The sequence below is a fragment of the Cyprinodon variegatus genome, unplaced genomic scaffold (genome assembly GCF_000732505.1).
Source record: "Cyprinodon variegatus isolate N-32 unplaced genomic scaffold, C_variegatus-1.0 Scaffold826, whole genome shotgun sequence".
In the NCBI taxonomy this organism is placed as follows: Eukaryota; Metazoa; Chordata; class Actinopteri; order Cyprinodontiformes; family Cyprinodontidae; genus Cyprinodon; species Cyprinodon variegatus.
In genome coordinates, this window is record NW_015151279.1 from 42784 (window position 1) to 68250 (window position 25467).

At 37.1% G+C, this 25467-nt stretch overlaps 1 protein-coding gene across 1 annotated transcript in view; it reads left to right on the forward strand.

Annotated features, from left to right (window-relative positions):
- The first annotated feature begins 16023 nt into the window (after nucleotides 1-16023).
- LOC107098960 (collagen alpha-1(XXVII) chain B-like) overlaps nucleotides 16024-25467 on the forward strand; it is a 110037-nt gene continuing 100593 nt past the window's right edge. The window contains exons 1-2 of the mRNA XM_015396869.1: nucleotides 16024-16457; nucleotides 21669-21733. Coding sequence (XP_015252355.1) covers nucleotides 16405-16457; nucleotides 21669-21733 — 118 coding nt within the window. The 5' untranslated portion in view covers nucleotides 16024-16404. The remainder of the gene's footprint in view (nucleotides 16458-21668; nucleotides 21734-25467) is intronic.

The window sequence follows — 25467 nt, forward strand, 5'->3', positions numbered from 1 at the left end:
CACTGTGCTTGTTGTTATTCCGGGAGGTCTGACAAAGGAACTTCAACCGCTCGACATCGGTGGAATCGGCCGTTCAAAGTAATGCTGCTTTCACACCGGACGCAGCAGGAGCAGCAAAATCGCGTCTGCTGCTTCATTTTTGCTGCTTGTATCAGTTTAGTTCTGATGCGCGGCTGATGCAGCTTTGCAGCTCCAGCTGCGTGGTGCAAAATTGTGTCTGACGCGCGTTGGGTGGAGCTAATCTATCCTTTCTTTGCCTTGCAGCTATATTTGCTGTGATCAGTGGGAATAAAGTAGTTTTAATATGTTTTTAAGTGAGAAAGTCCACCTGAAAACTTAATCAATACAGTCAGTTCATCCAGATTACTATCCTGCTTTCCAGTATTATTTCTTTCGGAGCTGCTCAGACCCCCACATACAGCGGTGCGCTTTCAGTAGGATCCCATTCAACAGAAGCCTCTGGCCGGGTCGCCTCCTCGCGGTTCACCGCGGCAGCTGGTAGGTGTTTTTCATCTAAATAATCTAAACTGCAGGCACCAGGATAATAAAAGCGTTCATATTCTGCCCTCAGATTTCTGCATTTTAAGTTAATTTATGCGTCAATAAAGTGTTTCAGAGGAGTGATCACAGCGCTCTATGTCATCAGCGATGTGTCTGTCTCACGGCCAGCTCCCAGGTTTGATTAATACTTTGTAATAAATACATGAATAAAGCACAAACATACTCAGTTTTGCTCACGCTCTATTTTTAAATACGCAGTAGAGGTATTTAAAGGTAGTAGAGGACATGTACCGGTATATAAAAAACGCGCCCTATAGTCCGGTGCGCCTTATGTGTGTGTTAAATACAGTAATGGCACACATAACTGAGACTGCGCCTTTTAGTACGATGCGCCTTATGGTCGTGAAAATACGGTAATAGGAACACTGCATATTTAATTTCTTAGCGTTTTCTTAATACATTATTCCATTTCACTTAGAATGGTGGGCTTAATGAAAAGTATATTTATATCTACTTAAAGGTTTTTTGTTTTATACGGTAGTTTTATTATCAGAAAGGGTCTGCATTGAAACGCAATTCGATTAATTGAGATTTACCAGCGTAGATTCTTAAATTTAAGCCAATGGCTTTTAGCAACTTTCATAGTTATTGAAAGGAGAGAGGGAGTAGTATAAAGCTTTAAACGTTACTTTTATTAAAGCTGTATAATCTTTTGCCCCAAGCCTTCTTTGAAACAGATCAATTGCTGATTGGAAATCAGTGAACATCCTTCGTGCAGACTTATCTGTAGGATAACCTGTTTTCGTCTTCATATGTGTGTGTCATGATCTCAGCCCAGGTAGCTAATCTTATTACTCACTTCATTCACCTGCCATTCCCTCCCCGCTTTCTAATTATTATTGATCTTACTGACCTGCTTCCTCTGCTATATATACGATTAGCCCAGCTATCGGGGCCAGATTATTATTCGCATGTTCTTTATTTATTCATGTATCCTTAGTTTATTCGTATTATGTTTTTATGTCAGTTATTCATATTTGTTTCATGAGTTTTATATAAGTTCCTGTTCCCGGTGGCCAGTGGACTGAGAGGGTTTGGTGTTTGTCTCCTGTCTCCTGATCATGTCCTGGCTCTTCTCCGCTGAGTCCTTTTGTGGCTGGGAACGTAGGGGAGGTCAGTTTTAATTCCCATAAGCCTGGCTGCAAGGTGGAGACCAGTTTAAAGTTCTGTAGTAATTCCGGTACCATGCCTTGTCTCTGTCCCTCAACCACTGAGCCTGCCTGTCTCCATCTCAGCGTGTCTGAGTTCGTTGCTGGACTCATGGAACTCTGAACCTGCCTGAATTTTCTGTGGATTCCTGGAACCCTGGATTTGTCTGATCCTGTTTGGATTGGAACCCCTGGTGGGCTACTGAGGAGCAGTAGCCCACGTCCCGTTCTGTTTTGTTTTTAATTTCTGAATGTCTTAACTAAATGTTTTGAAACTTTCCACAGTCCGACTCATCTGAATTTTGGGTCTATCTGTTCCGGTTTATAACAGTGTGTCCCTCTTATTATATAATATTGTACTTTAAACGTTCATTTAAAAATTAATGTTCTGTGGTTTGCAAATGTTCTTTTACTAACACTACTGTAGTTACTAGGTTAAAAGTGAAGGTACTGAAAATGATGTAGTTAAAATATGACATCAAGTATAAGAGAAAAAACACACTTGTGATTGATTACAGAACACATATTTTCAGCATAAAGGATGAATAAGCCTAACGCTTTTTATTTTCATCTGGGGCTACTTCCAATGAATCCAGGGCATGAGCCCCAAATAAGCTATGTGATACAACCCCACTGCCAACAAGACTGGATGGCAGTGCAGGTCTTAATTGGGTTCCACCAATGGTTTAAAAGCACCTCTTCTTTGGGGATGTCAAGAACTGTGGAGCACACCAGATCGAACTCTACACAAAAAAAAAAAAAAAAATTCATCCAGGTTATAGTCATTCCAACAAAGTTGAATACGTTAAAAAACAAACTACTGGAGTTTGTTTTCCAAGTTGGAAGTCATTTAGCTACCCATCCAGGAAGTATTTGATACCTGTTTATATACTTTGCTGTAATTGAAAATTTACTCCTGATTTTCCTCTAGTTATTTTGATGATATACTTGACTGCTTTGTATGTCATAGGATAGGCATGGGGCTGTTGTTTCTGAATAGTAAATGGAATATCCAACTTTTCGTGTGGTGAACTTACTCTAAAGTACCTCAAAAGATCTGAGGGCATCTAACAGGAAGCCTACATTTGACTATGTTTCACATTGGTTACTATTGTGTCTTTCTTATAGATAACAATTTTTAATTGTGTTTTCCTCAACTACCCTAGACACATAAAAAGCCTCCCCAAAAAGCTTGATTAGACAAACTCAGTTCAGATTAGTATAATGTTGAACAAAGTAAAGCATGATCTGCTATCATAAACTGATAATAGAGCAGAGGGTTCTGTTCTGCTTATACTAGCATTAAAGCATGCTGTGATACTGAAGGTCAAAATGCATGGCTGAGGACAGCTCCATAAAAAAACAGACAGTTCTTCACAAAAAGGCAGAACTGAGATGGGTCTTTTCATTTTACATTTATTCAACTGGCCCACTGTCTATGTTGTAGAACAAAGTTTATTTTTCTGGTGAATAGAATGTTTTCAACGTCTGCTCCTCAAACAACAGCTCCTGCTACCAATTGACATTCGGCAAAGAGAGTTGTTTTTCATAATGGATTATTCATCAGCAGTTTGATCCCCCGCTCAAATGTCACCACAACAATACATCCAACTTGGCAACAGTGCTTGTCTCTCTCTAGCTCTGTAGGGTATGTGGCCTTCAGGCAGATTAAGACGTTTTTGTTTAGGCACATTGTCATTCTTGTTGTTGAAGTTAAGTCCTTGTTCATTGACACACAGTTTTCTGAATACAATTTGGATGTCACAACACAGAAATTCCCAAATTAACAAGGTCACTTACGCCACCATTCACCTATAACTAACACATTACTTAACGAAAATCAGTACAATCCTAAGTGTTATGCCCAAATTTTGCTCAAAGTGTCAGTATTTTACAGGGCAACAATTTTTTTTTTCAGCACTGCTTTAGTAAGGTAGGATGAAGCAGGCATAATAATGGTTAGTGAATAGAAAACACAAGACCAAACTGTTGAAAAAAGGTGAAAAGCTGAAGGGTAAACATATCTATTTACAGTAAATGAACATTTAACAACAAAAGACATTGCTAAAAAAAAAGCCAGCCTCTTAAGAAATAAAAATTTAAACCTATACTGTAAAATCTCTATGAATTAAATAGAACACAGGAAGAAACCAAAGTTCTGGTCATCGAGGAGCTGGATATGTACATTAAAACAATGAACCTGGAGATGTGGATAACACTGCAAACACATACATAACAAATACAGATAGAATTAAAACAGCTGTTTATAGACACAACAATGAAACACAAGAATTACACAGTTAAAATTAACAACACTGGATCCTAGGGATGACACAAACACAAATATGGGAAATTATTCTGGAGCTGCTAATTTAACATGGAAGAATTTATTCCACCAAATATCCTTCATCCTTCATTTCTATTGAAGCATCGGGTTTGAGTTTTATTCTGGAATTATTATTTTTAAATAACAATAATCTGTGTAATAATTTTTGGAAGTTATTTTTACTTGGTTGGTATAACCGATGACGTCACTTCCTGCTTCACCACAATGTTCTTGCTGTAATAGAGGAAGGTGAGTTATCATAGAGTTGTTGTTTAGTTGGTGTAAAAGATTGCGTTTAAGCTAACATGTTTGTGAATTAAATATGGAATTGTCACTAGAACGTTCTTTGCCATAATGGAGGAAGGTGGATTGATGTCGGCTGGATATTTAATTTGGTGCTGAACAGTTTTGTTTCACTCTTTACAAATAAACATGCCATCTGTTGGCTGACTTGGAATAGCTGAACGGTTTTCATTACACAACGAGGAGTGCGGGTTACATTCGTGTCATGACCCTGATTCATATTGGATCAGCAACAGCTTGGTCACCAAGGGCTGTTGATCATCACAGCAGGTTCCTTTAAGTAGCTGGTTTCATAGCTATGCTGTTACACAGTTGAAAGGACTTAAAAAAGGGGTTGTTACATATTTTCTCACTTGTATTCTTTTTTTATTGTTGCTGTGTAACTCTACTTGATTTGATTTTGTTTGATAGCTTAAAAAACAATGTTTTGTTATAATATACGGTAAGATTTCTTTTTATTAGAAATGGCTTATAAGTTTGGAGAAGGAGATGTTCCTACAACAAGTAAGAGTACTCTAGGCCTAGACAGAGGAAGGTTTTTAGGGAGCTTTGTGATACCCCTTTAAGAAATTAAGACAATGTTGGTTCACCAGTCTTTAGTTCCATTTGGTTACCTAGTCATCCAACCAGTTCAACTAAAATCACCGATCAGCCATCAGCAATACCAAGCCTAAGTGATCCTGCTTTAAAACATCTCCTCACACATAGTAAATCAGAATCAGAAATACTTTAATAATCTCAGAGGGAAATTACTTTTGTTACACGCTCCAGTTACAGTTATATATATACAGTATATATATATATATATATATATATATATATATATATATATATATATATATATAGGCAATTGATGCATCTGGGGAGGCTTTAAGCAGACAAGGGCAACACATTGATGACCCTAGCTGAGAGGTAACGATGATGTTTGTAAAGTATTATGCTGATCCCTCTCTTGCTGCAGTATTATTATTTAAAGCATCAGAATAGTGAACAGCTAAAGAAATACAGGAATATGTCGATCACCATCAGATTGAGATGAATGCAAAACCAAATCATCCCAGCTTGATTAAATGTCTGTCATCACATGTTAAAGCCACTGAGGAGCTAATTTCTTCCAGTTCTCCAGTTTCTTCTCTTGTTCAGGATGATGGGAACGACAACCACAGTCCTCAGTTAGATAACAACTGTACAAAGACTCTTATTAGTCTGCTTGACCGTACCCTTGTTCAGAACAACCAGACTGTGCTCAATAAACCCTCTTATGGTCAGTTGCAGAGAAGTTCTGTAAGGTTTGCTAGCCCACAGAACACTCAACATTGGCTCATTGCAGACAAGATTGCCTGTTCTTATCCTGTTTCAAACCTGGTCCCATCCAGAGGGACTGCTCAAACAAGGATGCCAGACAAAACACTCAAACCATGTCTCCGCTTATACAACCGGATGCCACAGGGGCTCTCGAAAAGTCCTGCTTCCTTCATGCAGATGATGTTAAGTGTATCTGGTGACTTGAACTACAGCAGTCTGTTATGCTATTAAGATGACCTTCTTGTTTTTGTGCTGAGCGAGGAGGAGGCTTTGCAAAGATTGGAGGTTGTCTTTCAGCGAATGCGAGAGCATAACTTGAAGTTGAGTCCCAAAAAGTGTCATCTCATGCGAGCTTCTGTGAAGTTTCTGGGTCATGTGATTGATGGAAATGGTGTAGCTGTGGATCCTTCAAAAGTTGGGGTGATATCCAAATTGTCAACATTTGATGCAGGAAGATGATTGTATGGCATCTGTTTGACAGATTAAATCTTTTCTCTGGTATTCTATTGCCAACACTTCCTCCCTAATTGCTCTTCTTTGGATAAACCACTCTTTTCACTTACTGCTGGACAGAAAAGAAGAGGAAAGGTGAGAGCAAATGCAAGAAACTGTAGGAAGCTCAAACCAAATGATTGGACACAGGAATAAAATAAGCTGAAAGAGAGTCTTGTGAATTGTGTGGTTCTTGTCAGCCCAACTTTACACATCCTTTAATCTTGTCCATTGATGTATCCTAGATGGACTTGGTGCTGTGTTGTCACAGATACCAGAGGGTGAAAGCAAAGCCAGACCCATAGCTTTCGCAAGTAAGGCACCAAGTGGATGTCAGAGACAATATCCAGCCCACCCACTTGAATTTTTGGCTTTGAATTGAATTGTTTGTGAGAAATTTAACCAATGGCTAAATGGCAACACTTTCACAGTATGGATGGATGGGTATCAATCCCTTAACACACATTATGATAAAGTCTTGATGCTTGTGAACAGCGATGGGATGCTAAGCTTGCCCCATACACATTTAATTTAAAGCTTATTGCGGGCACCAAAAATGTTGTGGCAGATTGTTGGTATCCAGAGGTTTGCCCTCCAGAGGGCGACGTGGCTCCCTTCCTGTGGGCTTCTGTTACTGTTGGGATCCAGGGGTTTGCCCTCCAGAGGTCGACGTGGATCCCTTTCAGTGGGCTTCTGTTACTGTTGGGATCCAGGGGTTTGCCCTCCAGAGGGCGATGTGGATCCTTCTCTGTGGGTTTCTGTGTTTCTGTTGGTATCCAGAGGCTTGCCCACCAGAGGGCACCGTGGATCCTTTCCTGGGAAGCTGCTGCTCAGCGCTCACACCTGATCCCCATTAGCTCTGTTGATTAAGCTCTCCCTACTTAAGCTGAGGGAGAGCTTCCCTCTGAGCCGGATTGTTGTCCTTGCCATGTTAAGCAAGCCTGAGCCACCCTGCCTGTTTAACCCTGCCTGTCTGAACCTGAGAACCTGTAAGTCTGATTATCAGAACCTGTACTTGAACCTAACCTGCTCTGTCTTCTCTGCCTCCCAGGAGGGAGACCTGTGTTTACCAATAAATATTGGACTTTTAACCTGCCTCTGTGTCCGTGAGTTCTGCATCTGGGCTAGTAAACCTGCCACATCATGACACAGATTCTCTCAGCAGAGACCCTTTTGCCAAAACAGTTGGTCATAGGCTCATTACTTGGTCATAGGCTCCCTTTTATCTAAGCACAATTTGTTATTAATCCACTTTTACAGCATAAGTTTGTATGCTAATTTAAAACAGTATTTAATTACATTATAAAAATCATCAGTATGATTATAGTACCTAAAACTTCTGCTTTTAAAAATTATATTATATATATTTTTATGAACAGTATTTTGAGAATGAATAAAAAGAAATATGACGAGAATATAATAAATTCATAAGAAGCCAACATCAAAGAAATTTTGAATATTTTGAATAAAAGCAAAGAGAAGATCCAGTACCCATTTTTTTCCATGAGGGGATTAAGAGTCATGATAGGAAAAAAGCTCTTAACTGCTCTAATCAATTTGTTGTTCATTTGGAACCAGTTATTCAAAGATATTCCAGAATCAATGAGTGCAGCTTAGAAGTCTTTGGATAAGTTTTTCCTGCACTTTTTAACAATAGCCAGTAATACTAAATGATTGACAGTTACTTACATATAGACAACGTAAAATTTGCAAAGCTTGTTTAAAGGAATGTCAACACTGTTAACCTATATAAGTAAGACTTAGACAAAAGCATCTTATTCTTAGAAACAATAAAAATAGCAAAAGTAATTCCTTTGCATTAAAGAAGGATCAAACACCCCTTCACCAATTGCAAACCAGTTTTTCTGCTGCTGCAAGTTTTAAAAACTATTGGAGAAGTTGTTTTTTAATAGGCTAAAACGATTCATGTATAAGTATAAATTGATTAAGGAAAGTCAGGGCTTAACGATGTTAGCCATGTTGTAAACTATATAGGAAATTACCAATAAAACTGTTAATAATTAACTTGTTGCAGTAGTATTTAGGTATATATAAAAATTGGAATTTTTTACAACAAATCATGATTTATCAATGAAAAATGGAAGGAAATGCTACAAAAGTGAATTGGTTAAATTGAGTCAAAAGCTACTTGGAAAAAATAAAACAGTATTTGACAAAGGAAATGTTGGGATCATTACTGAAGCCTAATCATTCATAATTCACAATTATTCATCACATAAAATCAATATGAAAATGGTGCTATTCGCTGATGACAATACTGTCTCTTTTGTTAGAGATTAATTAGAGTAGTTGTTTCATGATGTAACTAAAACTATCAAAAAACTGATGTGTTGGTTTAATGAGAACAGGTTATCCTTAAATTTGACCAAAATAAAAAATGTTATTTAGGCGCTGCATGTAGAATACAGAAATCAAATACATGGAGTAAACAGGTACTGTTTGTTGCAAAAATAAATGGTTACCAGAAAATATTAAAAAAGGCTGTTTTATTGAAGATATGATTATATAACTATGTGAATAAATGCTTAAATACAAAAGCACAGGGAGGATTTTCTTAGTATTTTGGGTAAAGCTGTGCAACAATTTATTTCTAAACTTTGTCATTATCAGATAATCTATTCAAATATTTTGACCTGGGGTTTTCCATAATTCGGAAACTCTACCTTTAAGTAACTTCCCTCATACCTTCACCATTATGTCTGCCTTCAGGGAAACTCTTCCCCTCTCCCTGACCTCATTCACCTCTTTATCCATCCTAAAATCTTTGACCTCAGAACACCAGGGCAGATAGCCATTCCTTTTTCTCCCAGGGGAAAAAAAAACATTTCAGAGCCCAGAACTAAACTCTATTAAACTCTAACACTTTATGTCAATTGTGATTATCCTAAACGACACAATTAAAAGTTAAAATTTTCAGTTGTCTTTCTTTCCTTCTCAAATTCCATTTTATGTAGCTTCTTGTACAACAAAATAAATAATAATCCAATCTTAAAAATTTCTTTCTAAAGAAAATATTTCTCTTTTGATTCATAGCCAGCAAGCAAAAATTCAATTAAAATTGAAAAAATAAAACAGTTCAATTCAGGTTTAGTTTAACATTTAATTAATATAAAAAGATTTCTGTTTTACGCTTGACATCTCACAGTAGATTTCCTGTATTAATGTATGGAGTGGGTGAATGGAGCACCAGGGCATGATCTTATTGGATCCAGCTGTGACTGCTCAGATGTTGCCTGTACTCCACCGGTCTAAATTCCCAAGTCACAAGAGTACAACAAAAAGGTCTTGTGTTTTTCTAACCAAAGTTTCCATCACTGGAAAATGGCATGGAAAGATGCTTATGCGGTGTAGGATTTGTGTGTGTGTGTGTGTGTGTGTGTGTTTTCTTTTAAAACCCCAGCTGAAAAATTCAAAGTGCTTTAAATCTCATCAACTTTTTTGCTTTTACCATGGAAAAAATGAGCACTACTTTATATCTAATAACATGTTAGTAAATTTCTGTGCAAAATATAATTATATGGTTGTAATACAAAGAAGATTTAGATATTGAACCTATTTTTTTCTGCTGGGGAAACTTTCCTTTAGACATTGAGCTTCTATCCTCAACACAATGGACTAAAAGCTACTTGACTAACAGCCTTAGTGAAGATATTTTCCCAGAAAATGTTTGCATCTTGTTCAATAGAGCTTTACAGTCATGAGACACTGTAAAACATGTCATTGAATTAGAAGTAAACTAGATGAAAAGTTATCATTGAAGAAAACATATTTCATCAGTAAAATTTTAAGAGAGAACCTTGATTTTTTCAAAATTCCCAGAGCGCATGGGAATTGTGAGAGTGACAATTGAACTGATGCTTTTGGTTGTTGACAGTAAAGCTTAAACTGCGGGAACCCTTTAAAGGTTCCAAGTCCTTGTCTTTCTGGATTGTCATCAAACCAACCTAGGAGTAACACCAGGTCAACGGATCAAAAAGCCCCAGCTTGGAGGGCCCCTGTACATTCAGGGTGAAGGTTATAGCTTTGGCTCCCAACTGTAAGGCGGTCTAAGCATTTTATTTCCACATTCTTGACTCAGTTCTATCATGTCATTTTGTATCATAACGAATAAAGTTTGTTCAAAAATACACAGAAACTCTGTCAGTAATATTTTAATCAGAGTTCAATGTTGGAACCATCTTTTTATCCGCAAGTCTGTGAAAACTATTTAGGAGGTTCTTAATTGTCATCCAACTATCTCTTTCTCAATTTGGACTCGTTTGGGCGCAGGAGGGACAATAGTATTTTACATATACATTTTTTCTATCTCATCTACAGTCTATTTACTACCAAATAATGTCTGTTTCAAGTCTTGTCCAGGACAGTTTAGCTAAATAATTTCAATATGTCCTAAAACAATTTTTATAAACTGCTGTAGATCTTTTCAAGGATGAGTAACAATTACTCACTCTCTATAGATACCCAGTATTAAAAATCTAGACCCATTTGCAGGCCAGCTGACAGGGGCCCAGGACAAAACCTAAAGAATTGACGAGTGGGGGCCTAATTCATTGTATGTAGTAACGCACACACACACACCCACACACGCACACACGCACACACACACACACATATATATATTTGTTTATTAAGGATAAACAAAACTATTTTTTTTTTTATTTAATGCATGCATGCCAAGTAACATTTAAATGTTTATATTTACAAAGAGAGATCTTTCCAGTTTTTAATTTATGAAAAAATTAGGCGCATTTAGCTTTCCATACCTACTCCAGTCACATTTGAACTGGTTTTCAGCTCATTTTAGTTAAGAATCTACTTTATCGGTTGGGGCCACTCCTAGGCTTTAAAAGGAGCATTAGTAACCAACGCAAGAAGTATAAAATGGTGTAACCACACACAGGTAACGTAGCTCTTAAGCAGTAGTAGACGTCACATTTTAACATCTTTTCATTTGAATAAGTTCTTACAAAGATTGAAACAGAACAGACATGACAGAACTTATTGCTTTTAAAAATGTATCCTATTTTATGGTTGCAAAGATGTTAAAAGCATATGTCAGAAGCATGATTTGTTAAAAAAAAATAAAAAAAAAAATTGAAAAACTAAATACACGTTTACACACTTTTGAGATACTTTGAGCATTTTAATAAATCTTGCTGCTTGTACTTTAACATGCTTCAGTAATTCTGTAAAATCTTTCCACATAACCTTGCGGTAATTCTGGTACATTTTTCTTTAATGATTGCTCTAAACATTACAAATAAAACTTAAAACACAAGCAAGCATTGATCTATATGTTCTATATTAAAAACTAATTGCTGTTGAGTCAGAAGGAATCTGTCACAAGAATAAAAAATAGAGGATATGCCAATACAGCTGTAAAGCCTAATGAAACCCCTTTCACACCATCTAGCATCTGCCACATTCGTTCACTGAGTTCAGTGTAACAGAATCAGCTTTCAGACTTGAAAGCTGATTAGGTTCTTTTGGGACTCGGGAAACCCAAAAGAATTTTGTTCGCAGCTAGTATTTCTTAGATCTTTCTTGGATAAGTAGTTACAAATCCAGGTTGTGCAGTGCATTTCAAAGTGTTGCTTTTATGGCTGCAGGAACGGGGACAAATCACTTGGTGGAAAACATTTTAGTGTATCTTACTTCCCATAAAGGCCCTGGAAGACCCAAAATAAAAAATGGGCCAGGTCTTTTACAACGAGGTGCTTTAAAATATTGTTCAGGATGGGCTACAGTAACTGTAGTATGTTACAAAATTACCTCATACCTTACGAACATTTCCCTCAGGATTAGATGTTACCATGACATAATGTAATATATTTGGTTTGCAATTCATTAAACTGCAGTAGGTACAATTCTGCTAATAATAATGGAGAACTGACTTAATAAAGTCTGTATAAGCAGGTTGTTTTAGTATTTTATTTGCATTATGTCTACATAATATAATGCATTTGTTAGTTTTATTTGAATATTGAATAGGAAATCCAAAAATAAGATTAGATTATGTTGGCATGAAGACTACTACATGCAGCTTCTTCTTGCTGAACTTTTTTTGCAGGCAAGAGTATTTCCCTAGAGAAATTATGCCTGCCTCAGGTCATGGTTGATACATCATCCTCATGAAACCTTACTCTCAAGATTGGAGGTCTTCATCTAGGCTCCATCGAAGGCTCTGAGGACATTGCCTCTCCTGTCTGAGAACTTAGATTTGTGGTAACAAAAGCTGACATCTGATGTTGCTGAAACAGGTAGATGGGAAGCGATCTTTCAAGGTGGTGAGCTCCCTTACTTCCTGATCATGAGACGATGAACTGTGAGGGAGCTCTGTGTGAGGAGGAGGGATCCAGTTGCAGGTAGCTGAATCAGTGCTCTGTTGGTTCTTTCCTGGACACTGTCACAGCGTTTTGTTGAAGGTGGGTCAATGAGGACTTTCTTTGGCGGAGGAATTTCATTGCATACACACACACACACACAGCTGTGCTTTCATTACATATGGGGACATTTAATTGATTTGCATTCATTTTATATGGCCTAACCCAGACCTTTACCCTAATCCTAACTAATAGCAACATATACCTAACCCTAACCCCAACTCGCAGGACAGAACTTTACCATATGGGGACCAGGTGAATGTCCCAATATGTACGGGTAAGTCCTCACATGTAGGACGTTTTACATAATACTTCCTCCACATTGTAGGTAAAACACGTCCAAACACACACACACACACGCCCTGACTCACACACACACACTAAAGCCTTTGTGGCATATCATTATAAATCCCTTTATGTACGGTGAGAATCGATGCAAATGCAATGCCTTATAAAGATAGTCAGACTTATGTCAGATTTGTTCATGTTCTAAAGGAATTATATGCAAACAGAGCAGTTGAGAAGTGAGAAAAGTTTATTTGGGCTTCAAACTTCCAAACATCCAACCACTTTCTTAACATCTTATTAAAAATAAGCAGGTAATTTAGGTAATATTTTTGTGCTATATAGTTGACTGGTTTTAATACAGATAAAATCTAATTTCCTTTAGTTTTTTTAAGGGTTTTTTATTAGAATTATTTTGATATTTGAGATAATGTAACAATGTATTGTATAGTTCATATCTATTTCATATAACTAAAACATAAAATAATGTGTCTTAGAAATGAGAATATTACATAAAACAAATTTGTAAATATTTTTTTTTTTTTACCGATGTGAGCTTATTAGCCATATCATAGCAGAAGCAAACGTGGAGAAGACTGCTAACTTGACAAATGTCCAGAGGGTAGTCAGTGACACCCTCTGAAAGACAAGTAAGCCTAAAAACATAATTCCTAAAAAAGCTGGTTGTGTACAGAGTTCTATATCTACATTAATCAAGAAAAGTTTAGTGAAAGGAAAATGCATAATAGGATGAGGTTTTCCAATAACAAGAAAGACCTAAACCTTGAGAAGATTAGTAAGCCAAATACATTTAAGAATTTATGGGAACTTCACATGGAAGCAGTGTCAAAAGGGCCAGAAAACACAGGGTGAATAAACTTTCTTCCTGGACTAAGGAGAAAAAGAGCCAGACAGTTGCTCAGTTTTTCAAAATCCTCTTTCCAGATCAAAGTAAAGTTTGCATTTCATCTGAAAATCTTAGTTCAAGAGTCTGAAGAAAGACTCTAGCTGTGTTGCTAGCTTCCACAGTCAGTCCTGTTTTACAGAAAGATGTTATCTGCTGTAAACTTGTCAGGACATTTTCATACACTCCATGCAGGATGTAGTACAAGTCCACAAAAGCTGGTTCAATGACCACTGTGCTGATGAGCATTGGGCCCGCAAACTATCCTGACCTGAACCCCTTAGATAATGTCTTAGGTATTTTCACGAGAAAGATGAGAAAAACAACAGACTTGAAAAATAAAGATGACCTGAAGGTCCAAATCAATGCAACCTGGCTTCCACTAAGCAAAACCACATGTTGATGCCACGCTACAATCACACATTAATTCATACAAAAAGAGCTCCAACATTCGAACATAGAAATCTAAACAATTTTGAGAAGCCCAACATTTTTGTGTATTTTTATCTAACTGTGGTTTCTGTGGGTGAATCGTCTGTTAAAGTAGACTAGATTAGTAACCCTTATCTAAAGTAATAAAAGTAAAAACAAGTCCAATTTGAAGGTAACTGGACTTCTGCTCAGTTTTCCAGTAACTGTTTCAACACCCATCCAGGAGTCCTTCTCAGTTGTGTCCACTCACAATAGAGTATATTCTCTGGTTAAACTTCATAGTAAAACCAAAACATTTTATTGAATCATTTAATGATAATTGAAATAATGTTTAATTAGAAACATATTTTGAGTTGGTTCTTTTCATTCCCTTTTTGTCTTGCCAATACTAATATTCTTCTATCCAATGCTGGATCAAAACATGACCAGTTATGCAAATTTGGCAATAACATCATCTATCAACTTTAGGAGTTTAAAATTTAGCAACATTGAGGTCTAAAGTAGTAGGGGATGCAACGTATGTAGGATTTGAATAACAGTAATGTTGTAATTATGTATATTTCTGTTTCAACGGCAGGACATAGCTCAATGTCGGGTCATTTCTACTTTCAGACTCATTTCTGGTTGTATTTTAGATGGGTATATTAAAATATTTTTAGAAGAAGGGATCTGAGGAAGCTGTCGTTAGATGGACGTGCACAAGATTCTTTATTTAGATGTTCCCCCCATTAAAACAGTAATGATCTGTACTGAAACCGGGTTTTTCAAAAAGCCCAGAAAAATTTAATTCTCTCAGCTAGAGAGCAAACTGTACTGTTACACTGTGAATATACACAGTAAATAAAAAAAAATAATAATAAACAAATATTCAGTTTAGAATGGTTCTAATTAAAACCGTTTTTGCCTAGAGTCATGTCAGGCGCAGTGTAATGCCAGCGACTCACAGTTGTTTGAACTTAACTGCAGTCTATAAAAGAGGGTGTGCCAAACAGTGATTTAATTATATAATAACTAACACCAATATTAACAGCAGATAAAACATTATTAACTATGGTTTAATAATTATCCAATAATATAAACCCCTTGGCAAATTGGCAAATTAAGGTTTTATCTTCCATTATTTTGTTGCAGGATGTGAGGTTTGTTCTGCCATTTTGTGGTTGGGGAGCAGGATCAGAGTAACTGACTTAAAGAAGCTCAACAAACTTAACATAGACAGGCTCTGTTCTCTGTGCCTCTCTAGAATCTCTGCAGATAATTTTTTCAAAGAACAATTCTTTCTGAATTAAACCTTAAGGAAAACCCAGAGAATAGTCTTTACCAGAATGTTGTGTACACCAGAGTGTCTTCAATAAGAGGCTCCAGAGCTGGTCAAGGACAGACTGCATAAACCACTATATAACTTAGGTGTAATTTTATTTTAAGTACCGGTATGCTTGAACTGAATTTTAAGGGGGAAAAACTTAATGAGAAATTATTTTAGTTTTAAACAGCCAAAGCTATGAATAATTTCAAACTTAGCCATATGCATAGAGAGAGCATAAATACTTGAGAAATGGATTTTATAAATAAAAAAAAGATTTTTCTCAGGGGTGGTTTGGCACTGTAAGGGCTAGAGTCCCTCTGCCTTTTAAATCTGTGTGGCCCTGTGTGCAAGTTTCAAACATTTACAATCAAACTATAAGAACATTTTAAAACAACTGTGCATGAATCCACTCGGTCTGAAAAAAATTTACTTCTTTTTGAAAGAACAGCTCCAGTGCTTCCCTGGATGTCAGCTGAGGGCCACAGAGGGAGGTGCACCCCACCCCCTACCGCCCCTCACCCCCCCTCCGTGTCCAGATTTCTCTGAGTCCACAATAAACTTTCATTTTGGGAAGTCCTCGCATTCTTTCGCGTCATCCTGTGATTGCCAGGAAGGCTGCAGATCATTTAATCCTGCTGCTATCCATATTTGCCAGACGCATGGAGATAAAACGCACAAACTAAATAGAGGAGCGCACAGGTGGAGCGTCTTTCATATCCAGTGGTTATCTCCATGTAGGCTGCAGAGCAAAGGACGCAGCAATGACAGCGCGCTGCATTTCAACTAGTTGATCCCTGATCTACTCATTTTCTCTTCCTACTTTTCTATATTTTTTTGCGCGTTCGCTCTGCGCAGAGCTCCACAAGGATTACCTGGGATGGAAAAAGTTGACCTCCTCTGGATAATAAAAACTACCAGGAAAGAATGAAGTAACCGCTATGGAGCCGCAAAATGTCCTGAACTCCAAACTAAAAGCCACTGGAGTCGGAGGGTGAGTCTACAGACAGAATCTGTTCATTCCTTTTGCTTTAAAAGATTCAAGATTAATTCCAGAATGTGTTCCTAACATGCCTATGCCAATACTACAATGCGTTTTATTATGTTTTTAGTGGGCGTGTAACGTTTAAAAAGCCTTGTTAGAGTAACTGCTGGACTAAGGTTTAGATTTGTATGCAGATATGAAGCGGAGCCAGTGGGATATTTTAATAAGCTGCAGATAAACAACGTGTGGAAACAATTCTGCATGTTCTCAGCACAGTTCAATGAAAGTCTGAACTGTTAGGCTGAACTGCTCCACAACTTGTTTCAGAATGAACTGCCAAACGATCTGGGACTGATTTGCTGGGGATGTGCTGGAGGCAGAGACGCTCATGTCCTCATCATCCCCTCCTCCTCTCCTCCCTACTGTGCGTCTCTCTCAGCTGGCCAGAGGGGAGATAGTTTTTTTTCTCTTTACATTAAGGCCAAAATGTTGCATCATTCTAAACCCGTTAAATATATAATAACAATTTAAGTGACAAACCACTTCTGCCTAAAATTTAGATTTAGTTTCTAAACCTTTTAAAAGTCTTAGTTGTAGTCTTTTAAATCTTATACTGTAACTGAAGGCCAACCAAGACTTTCCTGTGCCTCTCTGCAGAAACTCAAAATATATTTCCTAAAACAGCTTCTGCCTAAAGGAAGCTTACAGTACAAAATTAGCCAGTGCAATCAATTAAATTCTAAAACTTTGTGTATAACATAACAGGATGCAGATGATTTTATTCAAGACAAACTAAAGATGTTGGAGTTATATCAAGGTTATATAGCTTACTAAATGGAAATAATGTAATTTAAAAACAGGCATAAGTAGGTCATATGCATGCTAAAAAAAAAGTTGAATCTCAAAGTCAAACAATGGACAGAATGTGTATTGTTATTTTTGCTTTATCTGTATAGGGCCACAGAAAGTATTATTAAACCTCACACTTTATATGTTTTGCATTACAATAATAATCTTATGAAAAATAGCGGGCTGCTCATTGGCGCAGTGCGTAGCACTGGTGCCTTGCAGAACGTGAGTTGCAGAATGGTGTTTGTACGTTCTCCCTGTGCATGCGTGGGTTCTCCTTGGGTACTACGGCTTCCTCCCACAGTCAATAAAAAAGACACCCTGACGGTTAATTGGCTTCTCTAAATTCTCCTTAGATGTGAGTGTGCGCATGAATGGTTGTTTGTCTCTGTGTTGCCCTGCGATGGACTGGCTACCTGTCCAAAGTGTAACCCGCCTCTCGCCCATTGACAGCTTGAGATAGGCACCAGCACCCCTTGCGACCCAAGCTTGGATAAAGCTTGATGGAAAATGGATGAAAAAATTGTTTTATTATAGAGATATACAAGTAAAGCAAAAATGCAAATAGAAAACAAACATGTGGTATTCCAAATAAAAAATTAAACACAGACAATTTTGAAAAAAATGTAGATGTTGAATCGTTTGAATTTTGAATCAGCTGCCTTTGTGTCAACGCTGTACTTCATGTGAGTCAAAGCCTGTAACATTCAGTATTTCCATGTAAATGTAATTCAACACACATGAAATAATTAACCAGGTAATAAGCAGAACTTGACTTGTCAAACTTGACTACATGCTGTTGTTCCACGTCAGCATTTGATTTTAGTTGTATTGAAACAGGGACTTATCTACAACGTGTAAGTACCAACCCCTCAACACTTTCGTGTTGCTGAAACCCCTTGTTTGATGAAACACCCTTTTCTCGCGTCTCCAACAGGTATTGCAGGGTACTGTATGCCTCTACCCCAAAATATCTGCACTTGTAGTTGAAGGAACTACAACAAAATTTTGAATTTCATTTCAATTCAATTCAGTTTATTTATATTGCACTAATTCACAAGAAAAAAAATAATCTTAAGGCACTTTACAGACAATTCCAGATAATACAATCAAACTGATTTAAAGTTTTTTTATCTAAGGAAAACCAGTTGAATTCATCAACTCTTTGACTCGAAGGCAATCCCTCACACCAAGCATGCTTTTAGTGACAGTGGAGAGGAAACCTCCCTTTTAATAGGAAGAAACCTCCAGCAGAACCAGGCTCATTGCGAGCTGCCATCTGCTGAGGCCGACTGGGGTTCAAGGAAACAGAAGCAGAGATACAGAAAGAAGCAGAAATACAAAAGGTGACTGTCAACGGGCTCCACAGGCAGCCCTGTCCAGGAAACACACAGCCACGCAAACGAGCGCTGAGCCAGCTCCCATGTCAGAGGATGAAAGAGAGCATATACAGTTAGTCACAGTCAGAGAAACAGGACTGCACTAAAATACAAGCCAAGCTCCAATATCAAGAGACAAAGGTGTTGATGACAGCAGCACAGGATATTTACAATTTTTACAATAGTCCGCATGTAAAAGAAGAAAATTCTAAAAACCTCTTTGATATGGGATTTAAATGACAGCTCCTGATCAAAATAACTCCAAGATTTTTTACTTTGTTATCTGAGCTCAATTTAATCCCATCCTAATGAAGTAGCTGACTCATCAGCTAAATGAGTTGGCAATTTCTTACCCATTCATTTAGCAAAATAGCTTAAACTGATTTGGTGGAGTGTATCAGCAAACATATTTTCCAGGGTGTCCAAAGGTTCCTCGGCTGCAGATAGCTTCTAACTTTCAAGTCTAATAAATGTGCTAATTGTTCAAGCATCCAAAGAAAACCAAAAAGGACATTTTTTTGGTTTTCTCCCTGACTTGTAATTTGCTCTGTATATTGTATACTGTAACCTGAACCCACTGGACACGATTTGCCATCCAATCTGAACGGAAAACCATACCATATGAAATCCTGTAATTCAGATCTTAAAGGAATAGTACACCCAAAACATGATTAGCCTTCATTTTCTACTCACCCCCATGCTGAACAACACTCTGGAGTACTTTTTTGATATCTCAAATGCATCTGGAGATCTGGGAGGCTTCTTGCTGTCTGCTGACATTCAAATAATGGAGGTCTATGGTGACCGAGACAGAAAGGTCCATAAAAGTCCACAAAAAACGTGTCAATATTCCTCCATACTGCTCGTCCAATGTATTCCAAGTGTCCTGAGTGGGTAGCATCCAGAATTTACTCGAAACGAAGTCATTTAGAATGTTTTTAGAGCATAAACAGTAGTGTATAGGATTTCCTGAAAGCGCGCACATGCGTGCTCACGACGCTACAGAAGCCGGCAGACCAAGCCAGATGAAAGTGCGCATTCAGCGTCTGCTCTGCCAATAATGCAAGCGTAGAAGAAGAAATGTGCTGTTTACCTGTGCAAAGAAAGAAACAACGAAAGAAAAATGTCTGAGGACTTCAGTGTTGAGGAAGAGCATGAGTTCTTTGCCGAGCTGAATGCGCTGGTTTGGTCTGCCGGCTTCCGTAGCGTCGTGAGCGCGCATGTGCGCGCTTTCAGGAAATCCTATACTATTCCTTTAATGAACAGGAATTGAGCTAAACGGACCACACACAATTTATTGTACTTTGCTTGTGTATCTTTATGGAGGTAGACACCTGGGCCTTCACATAAAGGAGTAGTAAGAATAGAGTTTTGGCAGTAGAGGGAAATATTGAAACTTGCGGTGGAAAAAAAGCCTGCTGTATAAAATGTCTGTTACCGCACAGCTTTCCTTAATAGATCAATCTCTGTATAAAATAAAACACTATTAGAGAAACTGCTAACCCACCCAATGCCGTCTTACAAATGAATAAGACCCTCATGCTTCTATAAGGAGTACCATCACCACACAAACAATTGAAGTAGGCTACAGTACACTTTATGTTTAAAACAAGTTAATATGCCCCTCCCACCCCCTTTTTAAGGTAAATAGATAAAAACATATAAAAGCCAGCCCTACCACACAGAGTGGGCTTAGAGTTTGCTTCCAGTCGTTATGATGTAGATTGGTTAAATTTTTTATATTATTCTGGCAATAGGACCAAAAGGAATCTTGGTTGAGCAAACCAATAGCTATCTTTGTGTATCTTTGTGCATCATAAATACATGCACAATGTGAAAGGAAAATAGTTACTACTTATAAAAGCAGATGGGACATTTACGCATTGTGCCTTATAGGAACGGGTGCTTATAAAGCTCTATTTGGAAAACAGCTCCTCAGCGTAACATTTTGTCTTTCTTAAAGTAACAATTTCTTTGTACTCTGCCCTCTTCATGGCTTAATTAAAAATGTATACAGGGTTTTAATCAGCTTTATTTCAATATAATTAGTCTCACCTGAACTTCTGTCATTTTAATTAGCTTTCTTCGCTGCTTTTTTGTTTTTAATTAGTTAACCTCTGTAATTGTGTTTAGGAGTTTCAGAACAAAGAAGGGTAAATACAAATTCATAACACATCTGTCAGAGTTAAGCATATGAAAGAGACAGGATTCTTTATCTTCTGCTTCATTACTATGCAAACATTTGTATTGGTCTTTCACAATATATTCCAATACAATACCGTGTAAGATAAATACATTAAGGTGTATTAATACTCTTGTAGGTACATTGCCTATGCAGATCCTCCTTTGTCTTGGTTATAGCAGCGACAAAACTGCTAAATTGGAGGTAATCAGACTTTAGCTCAGTTTTTTCTGAAGACTTTTTGACACCTATCCAGGAGCCTTTGTAAATTCTGTCGCTTCACACTCACGTAGCATTAGCGCTCCAACTACATATTGCTCTAGTGTAAGCCAACAGATTTGACCAAGACTGCAGGGTAGGTGTAAAAAAGGTCTTCTGAAAAACAGAGCAAAAATTCTGTTGCTTGGGATTTAAGCCTTTTTGTGGACTTTTCACTGTTTTAAAGCATTACAGTAGTTTTTTCTGAAACAGGTTGAGGGATATTATAAGTGCTTTTATTGGGAGGTATTTGCAAATCGACAGTAAATAATTCCAAACAATCCTAAATATTGCATACCATTGGCATGGAATTTAAATATAACTTACCTAACAACCTCAGACCTAAATAGGGAATTTGATCAGAATACAATTCCACTGCTGCCGCTATATTCAAAAGAAGAGGATCTGAAATACCTAAATATAGACCTGCAAATGCCTTTTAACATTTTATGATAAAAACTTTAAAGAATAGAAGAAAGCTTAATTGTAAATATGCCAACTGTATTTTCTTTAATTGCACACGTTTTCTAAAATGTTTGTCCTTTTTCTTAGGTGGGCCCTGATTCTTTGGACTATAGTGTGTTGCACATTTTCTGTGGGGCTAACACAAGCACAAGGTATGAAAACTTGGTATAATGATGACTAAGAATGCATTTTTAATGCTCTGCAACTTTGCTGTTGACCTGGCAATGTCTCAAATGTGAGAAATCCATGATTACAAATTTGGGATGTCTGGGATGTTATACATTGTGTTTAAACATCCAGGAGAGGTTATAAATGGTAATGAAACTGACGATGAATGAAGACGGGTGTTGGACATTATATGGATCTGCATGTTGCTCAGATGTTGACATTTTTTTTCAGACATTAACAGATAATTGACTGACACTGCATGTAACAGATGTGAAATATTTAGGCAAACTTGGTATTGTGTGTAGATATGAATAAACCTTGGCGTCTGTCTACTTTCATTGTCTTACCAATAACTCCCAGTGAGGACTTGTCTCTAAAAAAAATATGTGTGTACTGTATGATCTTTTAAAACCTGTTTTAACCCTCATTCTGGGTTCATTCTTCATTCATTTCCCCCTGCAACGGTAACAAGGAGCCCAATGCTATAATTTGAGCAATCTTCTCTGTCTGGTTAAGATTAGATTGCTGCCAAATCTTAAGTCCTGTTTTATATAGTATAATATATAGTAATTTACTATATTCAGAACTTATTCAAAGTGATGTTAAAATCAGTAATCGCCTCCAGGCAAATAACTGGGACTGAAAGTTCAGGTAGTTCTCAGAAGCTCAATCCTAATTAGTGAAAATTTCACAATTTGTGCCTATGATGTGCTCAGTTTTTACATTTCAAGTTGTTAACTTCAACTTTGCTTTAACACATTTACTGGCGTCTCTTTCTTCGCTACTTGTTTCCTTAAAATAACCCCTTTCTGTGATTTTTTTTTAAAATGCTCAATTTAGTTAAATTCAGTTTAAATAGTTCATTCTTACACCACACATGATCCAAAGGTATTAAGTCATATCCTATGGAAAGATTTGAGGTCATTAACTTACAATCTAAATAGATACAAGATATGAAACAAGGCAGTCAGCTTCAGTTTCATTTTTGAAATGGTTTAAAGGTTTTTCTGTCTTTCAGTAATTCACTGTCAGTGAGCCAGTCACTTACAGCATTCATTTTGTCATTGACTTTACAGCAATTCCTCAAATGGAGCAGACAGAGCGTGCAGTGACCGTAAAAAAGGAAGTCCTTGTTAATGGAAAGAAACGTTCACCACAACCTGGCTCAGTGGGAGAAGCCACCTGCATTGACTAACTGGGTTTCATAAAAAGAGGCATACTGTGAGGATGTGTTTGCAGGAGCACCCAGATGCAGTGGGACTAAAGTTCCTCAATAAAAAAAAAAACCCACAAAATTATTTATAAGGGCTTGATGACTGATGACTTAGAGAGAGAGAGGGAGAGGGCAAGGTTGAGGCAATCAAAGAGCAGTGGACACAGCTGAGGATCAAGATAAGGAGATGAGGGATCAGGTGATTACGATTTGTAAAGCACTAGAAGGAAACATAGAATAAACCTACTAACATGAAGTAAACAAACATTTTACTAAATCCAAACAACTAACTAAAGATCACAGCAGGAGAAGATAAACAAGGATGATAATAATGCTAATAATAAAATAGCATCCATCTGTCCGTCCGTCCGTCCGTCCGTCCATCCATCCATCCATCCATCCATCCATCTTCTCCAGCTTATTCCATCAAGGTTTCAGTTGGGCCGGTGCCTATCTCAGGCATTCTATGGATGAGAGGCGGGGACGGGGTACACCCTGGACAGGTCCATCGCAGGGCAACACAAAGACATAAAACCATGCATACACACACTCACACCTAAAGACAATTTAGAGATGCCTAATAACATAAAAGTCATGTTTTTGTACCATGGCAGGAAGCCAGAGTACCCGAAGAAAACCCACGCATGCTCAGGGAGTACATGCAAACTCTATGCAGAAAGACCCCAGGCTGGGAATTGAACCCAGAATCCACTTGCTGCAAGGCAACAGTCCTACAAACTATGTAAATGTGCATGAAATACCTAACAATGACATTTAAATCAACTGATATAGCAAACTCTAGAAATGACAGAAAAGGGGAAGAATAAAAGGAATACACTAGACAATAGCAAAATACTGGAAAACAGGAACAAAAGAAAACCAGAGCCGAAACCCTACAGATTGTGACAAATGCAAACAACAAGAACACAAAAGGACTAATCTCAGTTGATTTTAATATAAAAGAAAATCAAACGCTAATGGCATGGTTAGCCACTTTATTTGCTTAATTTAGCTCAACACATTATTAAAGAGAGCATATTAGTCACAGTAAAAGTCCTCATGGTGAAGTGATTAAAGTTTTTGACCATGGTGTGGGGGACCAGGGTGTAAATTCTGGTTGTGTGAGAAAGGGCACTCCGTGTAAAAACTTTTCCAAGTCTGAGATCAAGTTATAATGACTTTCTGTGGTGACCCCTGAATATTGGAGAAGCTGAAAGGATGCTAAAATACTAGATGTTTTCTCTTGGAGAGAGAGAGTAAAATACCAAATTAAAGCTATGTGTATTATCTATAATCAGAGGACATTAGGTTGTTGGCAATAATAACTTAGCTAACAAGGGACATATTTCCAAATGGCCAGAACTGTTTGTCTTTTAAGTCTAAGGTCATTATACATTTTCTCTGTCATCTCCTTATCTAAAATTTAAAATAAGTATTTTTCTGTTTTTTTTTTTAATGTAAACTTATAACTTTCATTGTCTTATTTATTATGAAGTATTCTTGGAATTAATCCTGTGATTATACATTTTGGTTTTTCTAATGAGGCTTTGACTAAATGGTTTAAAATACTGAGATATATTATGTATTATCTTTGTGTCTTATGTAAAATAACAATTTTAAATAAAAAAGAAAAATAAATGTTTTGACAAATCAAAGCAAGTTAATTTATATTTCACATCAATAAATAGCAAAGCAATTCAAAGTGCAGTACATATTAGGCATCACACATTATAAAGTACATTGCAAGGTAGAAAAAAATATATAAATTAATAAAATGATAGATAATATAATGAAAAAAAGTTAGACTACAATCTCATGATGTTTAGGTAGCACAGTCAAAGACCAATCTAAACAAATATTTTTTCAGTCTCAACCTAAAGCAATAAAGGTTTTTAGTGCTTTTACAATTTTCTGGGAGCTTGTTCCAGATTAGTGGAGCATAGGAATTAAGATCTGATTAGGATTACTTTTCTACTGTCTTTATGTCCCTCAGATTCCAAGCCTAATTGGCAGAGGTGTCAAGTAACGAAGTATTTATACTTCGTTACTTGACACCTCTGCCAATTAGGCTTGGAATCTGAATAAATACTTCGTTACTGTACTTAAGTACACTTTTTAGGTATCTCCATTACTAATTTTTCTTCCTACTTCTGACTTCTACTCATTACATTTTCTCACGAGTATCTGTACCTTCTATTCCTTACATTATTAAAACAACCGTTACTCGTTACTTTTGGCTTCGGTTTAATGCAGAGGTCACGGATTAGCGGACCGCGGATATGCATCCCCAGTAGCGGGAGCGCACCTTGCTCTGTACAACCACATATCAACGAGGGAAATGGATTAAACTATGACCAATGGAGCTACTTGTTGTTATATTAATGATATAAAAACATTTCAATATTTCTCTCCTGGGGAAAACATTTGTGATTATATGGAAGATTCATTTAAAAAATATACAGTATGGGTGTTATGAACAACATTTAATCCAAAGATTTTGACCGA